The 7,124-nt window shown below is 68.8% G+C and overlaps 2 protein-coding genes across 2 annotated transcripts in view; one reads left to right on the top strand and one right to left on the bottom strand.

The window, feature by feature from the left end:
• The window catches only part of MNEG_8839 (hypothetical protein), a gene marked incomplete at both ends in the record, with an annotated part of 2,493 nt that extends 1,618 nt beyond the window's left edge, over positions 1–875 (bottom strand). The window contains 2 exons of the mRNA XM_014042691.1: positions 10–168; positions 435–875. Of these exons, the coding sequence (XP_013898145.1) occupies positions 10–168; positions 435–875 (600 nt within the window). The remainder of the gene's footprint in view (positions 1–9; positions 169–434) is intronic.
• Positions 876–1,209: 334 nt separating this feature from the next.
• MNEG_8838 (DEAD-box ATP-dependent RNA helicase 13) lies at positions 1,210–7,124 on the top strand (the record flags this gene model as incomplete). Its single annotated transcript, XM_014042690.1, has 10 exons — positions 1,210–1,232; positions 1,401–1,588; positions 1,783–2,914; positions 3,163–3,241; positions 3,628–4,054; positions 4,335–4,504; positions 4,801–4,864; positions 5,290–5,414; positions 5,704–5,838; positions 6,324–7,124. The coding sequence occupies 10 exons, from the start codon at positions 1,210–1,212 to the stop codon at positions 7,122–7,124; spliced, it is 3,144 nt and encodes a 1,047-aa protein (XP_013898144.1).

Here is a 7,124-nt window from a genome sequence, read left to right as displayed (position 1 = left end):
CAGCCGCACCGTGCGCCGCTTGGTGAGCGCCTCCTTCTGCCGCCACTCGCGCGTGTTGATGCGCGCGCCGCTCTCGCCATAGACCGGCTCTGGCGACGGCGAGCGCTCGTACTCGTTCCGCGGGTCGACCCACTTGCCCTGCTGCACCAGCTGCAGCTTCTGTTCCACCTGCGGAGTCGCAGACGTGCATGCAGAATCGATGCATGCATGTGCATGCATGCGCAGTTCATCGCTGCACATGCGCTTGCATGGCACAACAGCATGCACGCATGCGACAAGGTCGGGCGCGGCCGCCAAGCAGCGCACGCGTACTGCCCCGATGCCGACAACTGCACGTGCCAGCGCATGACCCCGCCTCCGCACAAGGCAGGGTCTGGTCCCGGCAGTCGCGCGACTGTGATGTGATCAGAACTCATACGTAATGTGCAACCCACCAGCCTGAGCTGGGACTGCAGCTCGACGACATGGGGGTCGGCGTGGAGGCTGACCAGCGCGGCGATGGACTCTGGCAGCACGATCTGGCCGGCCGCCCCCGCCGCGCCCGCCCCCGGCGCCGGCCGCGCCTCCGCCACTTCCCACCGGCTGCTGCGGCGGCGCTTGAGCGGCGGCTCGGCGCCCGGGGCGTCGTGCGGAGGCGCGGCATCGGGGGGCGGCGCGGCGGCAGGAGGTGCAGCTGCAGGCGCGTCACTCGGAGCAGGCGGGCCTGCCACAGCGTCAGAGGCACCAGGCTGCTGTACCTGCTCCAGGATCTTCAGGCCTGCCTCTGTCTCCTTGCCCCAACGCGATTTCTTGCGCCTTTTGCCCTCGTCCGGGGGTCCTGAAGGCTGCCCAGCCTTCTCAGCTGCCGCAGTGGGAACATCGGCAGCTGCGTCCATCCCTTTGATCATGTCTACCCACTAGGGAGCCGAGGCCAAGGAGATCAGATCGCATACATTGCGCAGGGATGCGAGTACACGACCTCCGATCGGAAATGGTTAACCAGCGACATGTCTTCTCATATATGTACGCTGTGGATCCGTCGCTTGCATCAAGTACTTTCGGCACTGGGTGACTGCTGCACCGTGGGTGCATGCTAACTGCTGTGCGGCAGCGCTGCAAACATGCCCTTGCAGTTTGATTATGTGAAATTCTTTGAAAACGAGCGATCCCGCCAGCGTGCTGAGCTCTGGTTTCGTTGCTAGCCATTTGCAGCCGTTGCAGCTCGCCGTCATGTCACAAGAAAGAAAATCCAAGTATGCAACGCTTCCTGATGCCTGGTGTCCCTGCGCCGCGCCTGATACCCGACGACGGCCGCCGCCGCCTGGGCAGTATGCCACTACTGCACGTCCCCCACGCCCACTGCCTCCTCGCTGCCAACAATCCAACGCCCACAGGCCACCCCAACCACGGCCCAACCGCAGGAAGCCTCCCCAAGGCGTCAAGGGCACCAAGGGTGGCAAGAGCAAGGGCAGCGGCGCGTCGGCAGCCCTCGCTTCTGCGTCCGGCTGGAAGGCGCTGGACGTGGGCGATGAGCTGCTGATGGGCGCAGAGGAGGGCGGCTTCGCCGGGCTGGAGATCCTGGAGAACCCCCCCATCTTCCAAGATCCAGGTGCGCTCTGGTCCGGACGGCTGCCACAGCACACACACACATACACATACCTGTCCGGGCACGCCGCCGGCTCGGTGCCCGCTGTCCAGGCGTGACAAGGTCGCGGGGCCGCAGTGCTGGCAAGCGGGCCTGCAGTTGTGGTGCGCGAGGCGTGAGGTTGACTGATCTCGCAGCGCAACTCTTGCTGCCTGCAGGCGAGCTGGACTTTGGCGCGGGCGGTGAGGAAACCCCTCAGAGCGAAGCAAAGAAGAGCAAGAAAAGCGGCAAGAAGCAGCAGCAGCCGCAGCAGCAGCAGCAGCGAGAGGAGGACGACGTTGCGCCAGGTGGCAAGGCAGCCAAGCGCAAGCGCGGCGCGGCCACGGCGGCGGGCGAGGGCGCCATGGCTGACGACGTGGGGGCGCTGAGGGCAAGGCTTGCGGCGCTCGAGGCCGAAAACCAGGCCTTGAAGAAACAGAAGAAGGGGTGCGGCGCGGCCAGTGGGGGTACGAGCGGGGACGCGGCCGGCGCCGGCGGCCGCACGGCAGCGAAGGAGCGGGCGGAGGATGGCGGCGGCGAGGGCGCCGGCGTGGGTGCCGAGGGCAAGCTGAGCCGGAAGCAGCGGCGGCAGCTGGAGCGCAAGCAAAAGGCGGAGGAGAAGCTGAGGCGCATGTCGGAGGCGCGGAAGCTCAAGCGGCAGCAAAAGCGCGAGGGCGGCGCGGCGGCGGCGGGCGGCGCAGATGGAGATGCAGGGGTGGACGGGGAGGAAGGCGACGAGGCGCCCTCGTCGGCGGCCGGCGCCCGGCCGGGCAGCGCAGCGCTGACTCAGCTCCGCGCCGACGCGCTCGCGGCCGCCGCCGCCGCGGACATGCGCGCGTGGGCGCCGCTGTGCCTGCACCCGCTGCTTGAGGGGGCGCTCGCGTTGCAGGGCTTCTCGGCGCCGACGCCGGTGCAGGCGGCGGCGGTGCCGCGGGTCATGAGGGACATGCGGGACCTGATCGGGGCAGCGCAGACGGGGTCCGGCAAGACGCTGGCCTTTGGACTTCCAATCCTGCAGCTGCTGCTCCAAGAACGCGAGGAGCGGCACGCCCGCGCCGTCGCGGCGGATGAGGGGGACGAGGACGAGGGCGCCGGGGGCGCCGGCGGCGCGGCGCTGCGCGCGCTGGTGCTGGCGCCAACGCGCGAGCTGGCTCTGCAGGTGTGCGCGGCGCTGTCTGCCCTGGCGCGCGTCGCGGGCGTCGGCGTGGCGCCGATCGTGGGCGGCATCGCGGCGGTCAAGCAGGAGAGGCTGCTGTCGAGGCGGCCGGAGGTGGTGGTGGCGACGCCGGGGCGCCTGTGGGACCTGATGAGGTGAGTCATCGCCGCAGCTGCCGCCTCTGCGCGGCGCTGCCCCACCTTGCGGGGCGCCGTCCAGCCGTGAGTTTGCAGGCGCGGGGCGTGTGCTGCCGGCGGACGCTGGGTGGCTGACGCGCCAGGCAGCCGGCCGAGCCGCGGCGGTGTGGCACGCGCGCGTCCGGAGCGCGGCCAAACCCGCCGCCGCGTCCGACAGCATCCCACGCACCTGCGACTTTCGCGTGTGTGCGTATCTTAATCCGCAGCCAGGGCCACGCGCACCTGACGCGGCTGCAGCGGCTGCGGTTCCTGGTCATCGACGAGGCAGACCGGATGGTGCAGCAGGTGCGACCAATTTTAGGGGCCGGCGGATTTTTGGCGGTTCAGCCCAGAGCGGCCGGCCCTGGCGGGCTGGCGGCAGTTTAGGGTTGGGGTTGAGGGGCTGCGACGCAGGGTTGGCGGCGGGGCGCGTCCGTCCGGCGTGCCGCAGGAGCGCGGCACTCTCTGATGCACCCCGCTGAGAATTCGCATCCCTGGACCGACGCGCTCGAGCCATGCCCTCGCGCCCTGTTTGCCTGTTGAGTAGCTGATCTGCCACCTGAAGCAACAACTGCGCACCCATCACAGCGGCCTCCGTGCCCTCCGCTGATGCCATCCCCCCACCCACCTCACACCCCCGCACTTGCTGACTTGTCGTTTCTCCATGTGGTTTTTTCCCACCCCTCCTGCAGGGCCACTACCAGGAGCTGTCAAACATCCTGGACCTCATACCCCGCCCCCTCGACCCCGAGGCCGCCGAGGTCGCCGACGGCTGGGCGGACGCGCCCCTGATCGAAGGCGACGCAGGAGAGGGGCTGGCGGCCGAGGAGACCGACGGAGCAGCAGCGGTGGCAGTTGCGGGCAGCGGCGAGGAGAGGGCGCGAAGCGGGCGGCGCGGCAGGGCGCCGCCGCTGCAGACGATGGTGTTTTCTGCGACGCTGACGCTGCCCGATGCGCTGCGCAAGCGCCTGCGGCGCGGCGGCGGCGGGGCGGGCGGCGGCGCGACGCTGGAGGGGCTGATGGGGCGCGTGCCGTTCCGGGGAGAGCCTGCTGTGGTGGACCTGACGACTGAGAGGAAGCTGGCCGACAGGGTTGAGGAGGCTTTCATAGAATGCCTGGGTGGGTGCGAATGTGAGGGTGCTGGGTGGAACGAAGCATGGGCGTTTGTGCCACTGCTGGGGGGCTGGCAGGTTGAGTGAGAGGGCAGGCAGGGTGTGTGCTTCGCATGATGCGAACACTCTGTGTTATCACGTGTCTACATGAGCGTGCGAGTGAGCGCATGTGTGGGTGGATGGGTGTGTGAATGTGTGTGTGTGGGGGGTGTAAGTGTGTGTGCGTGTGTACGTGTGTCTTGTTTCCTCTAATCCCCACGCAACCCTCAACAAACATTTTTTCGCAGAGGACGAGCGCGAGGCGGCGCTGTACTACCTTCTGGCCCGCCACCCCGGCCGCGCCCTCGTGTTTGTCAACGCGGTGTCCGCCCTGCGCCGCGTTGCGGCCGTGCTTAAGCTGCTGGGCCTGCCGGCGCAGGCGCTGCACGCGCAGCAGCAGCAGCGGCAGCGCCTCAAGGTGCGCACTGGCAGGGGTCGTTCAAACCGGGGCTGCAGGCTCGGGGCGTAATCATAGTGGTTTGCTTGGCCCATTGACGTGCCGTCACCTATGAGGTGTGCGCGCGCACCGCATGCGAGCGTCCCGCACCAGCTGCGCACCCAACATTGTACAGTAGTGAATACACATGGCGCGCCACTGACGACGCGACGCCATGCGTCAAGAGACGCATGACGTATCGCGTCTGCTCGAATCGGGCAATTCAACGCACTCCTCACCATATACCACCACGCAAAAACTGATCCTGCACCCCATAGGCGCTGGACCGCTTCAAAGCCAACGACAACGGCGTGCTGGTCGCCACTGACGTCGCCGCACGCGGTGCGTGGCCAGCAGCCCGATGGTACACACACTACACACAAACACACACACGCGCGCGCGCATGCGCACACCCAAGGGGACTGCACGCAAACGTACAGCCCCCTTGGAGCGCTGCACTGTCACTGTCCGCCGACCGACACCTGCGAGCAGGCCGCTCTGCCCACAGCACGGCGCGGCCGCCGCGCGCCCGCCCCGGCAACCCCTGCTGCCCAGCTCCATGCAACCGCCATCCCTGACGCTGCACCTAACCGCATGCTCATAGGCATGCGCATGCCAGTGTTCCCCCATGCGTCTCCCACCAACGCACTCGCATGCGCTCACGCATTCTCATGCACGCACGATCACCTGCCCTCTAGCACCCTCTAACTGCTCGCGCCAACACGCAACGCGCGCCACGCACCCTTGCGCCGCCCTCCCCCCTGCAGGCCTGGACGTGAAGGGCGTAAACACGGTGGTGCACTACCAGGTCCCGGCCAGCGCGGACACGTACATCCACCGCTGCGGCCGCACGGCGCGCACGGGCGGCGCCGACGGCGTCGCCGTGACGCTGGTGGGTGCTCCGCTCGGCACTGCCGCACTCCCCCTCGTGCCTGGCAGCCGCAACTGCTGGGGCACGGCGCCGACGCCTCGCCGCCCGCCCGGCATGCACGTGCCGGGATGCGCGCGGCGCGAGGCGGCGCAAGCTGGGGCGACGCAAGTTGGTTGGCATGGGGCTGCGAGCCGTGAGACGAACGAGGGTGCAGGGTTGGGGCGCTATACACACACAGCCTGCTTGTGCTTGGAGTTTGGCACCAGCCGCTGACCTTGCTGGGCCGCGTGATTGTTCGACCGCCCCGCAGGTCAGCCCCGCCGAGGCGGCGCGCTGGGCGGCGCTGCTGCGCGCGCTGGGGCGCGCTGAGGCGCCGCCGCCGCGGTTCCCTGTGGAGCGCGCCGTGATGAAGGCCGCGGAGCAGCGCGTTTCCATTGCGGTCAAGGTGGGACACTGAAGGGAGAGGGGGTGGGCTGGGGGCGCGGGTGGGCGGTGGGGAGGGCGTTTTCAGAGCAGCTGGGGGGCCGTAAAGCACCGGCGGTCGATGCTGCGACGGATGCAAAGAGCTGCAGGCAGGAAGTTGCTGTATTCCTTGGTGTTGAGGCGCTCGTTGCTCGACTGGACACAGGCATGCAGTGTTGGTGCGCGCACAACCCTAGAGCTGCAAATCAGACACCCGTGCGCTCACGGCACGCAGCTGCACGTGCGAAAGCGCATCAAATGCCGACCAACACACCTGAAAACACAACACCCTGAACGAACTTGCACAACCACACACAATCATGACACACCACGAGAAAACACACACACACACACATCCACGCACGCTGCCAAACATCACCACACACAACAACCCATGCAACGACATTCGACCACTCTTGACCCTTGCACAACACGCACTCAACAACACCCAACCTCACACATCAACAGGTCGACCAGATCGAGCGCAAGCACCGCAAGGAGCGCGCGGAGACAGCCTGGGCGCGCAACAACGCAGACGCCGTCGGCCTCGACCTCTCAGACTTGGACGTCCCCGATTCCGACGGCGAGCCCCCCGCCGCCGCCGGCGGCCCGGCGGCGGGCGGCAAGACCAAGCGGAAGCGGCGCGCCCCCGGCGCGGCGCCGGCCGCCGCGGCGGGGATGGGCGAGCAGGAGGCAGCCCGGCTGGCGGCGCTGCGCGCGCAGCTCGCGGCGGCGCTCGCGGAGCCGCTGCAGGCGCGGGTGAGCACTAAATACTTCACAGGGGGCGCGTCCGCGCTCGCGGCCAAGGCGGCGGCGGCGGCGGCGGCGGCGGGGACCAAGGGCGGCGTGGGGGAGGAGGGCGGGGCCCACGCTGTGCTGCCGGCCGACGCGATTGCCCAGACGCTGCGCCTCGCGTCGCGGCTGCACTCCAGCCGCCGCGGCGACGACGCAGGCGGCAGCGAGCAGGGGCAGACGCAGGGGCAGGGCGGCGGCAAGAAGCGGCGGCAGCAGGGCGGCGCGGCGGCGGCGGCGCAGCAGCACAAGCAGCAGCAGCAGGCCGCTGGCAAGGGCAGCGGTGGCGCTGGAAAGGCTTCCAAATCCCTCAACGCGGCGGGCCCAGACCTCTCCAGGCTGCTTATGAGCAACAACGAGCGCAAGCGGCAGAAGCGCGGCGTCGGCGGCGGCATGGTGGTTGTGGGGGCGGGCGCCTTTGGTCGGGACACACAGGGGGCGTCGGCGCTGGCCGTGCTGCGGCAGGCCGTGCAGTGA

Source organism: Monoraphidium neglectum (assembly GCF_000611645.1).
Source record: "Monoraphidium neglectum strain SAG 48.87 unplaced genomic scaffold scaffold01727, whole genome shotgun sequence".
Classification (NCBI taxonomy): Eukaryota; Viridiplantae; Chlorophyta; class Chlorophyceae; order Sphaeropleales; family Selenastraceae; genus Monoraphidium; species Monoraphidium neglectum.
The sequence above is the reverse complement of the archived record's forward strand: the minus strand, read 5'-3'. Positions and strand labels throughout refer to the sequence as shown.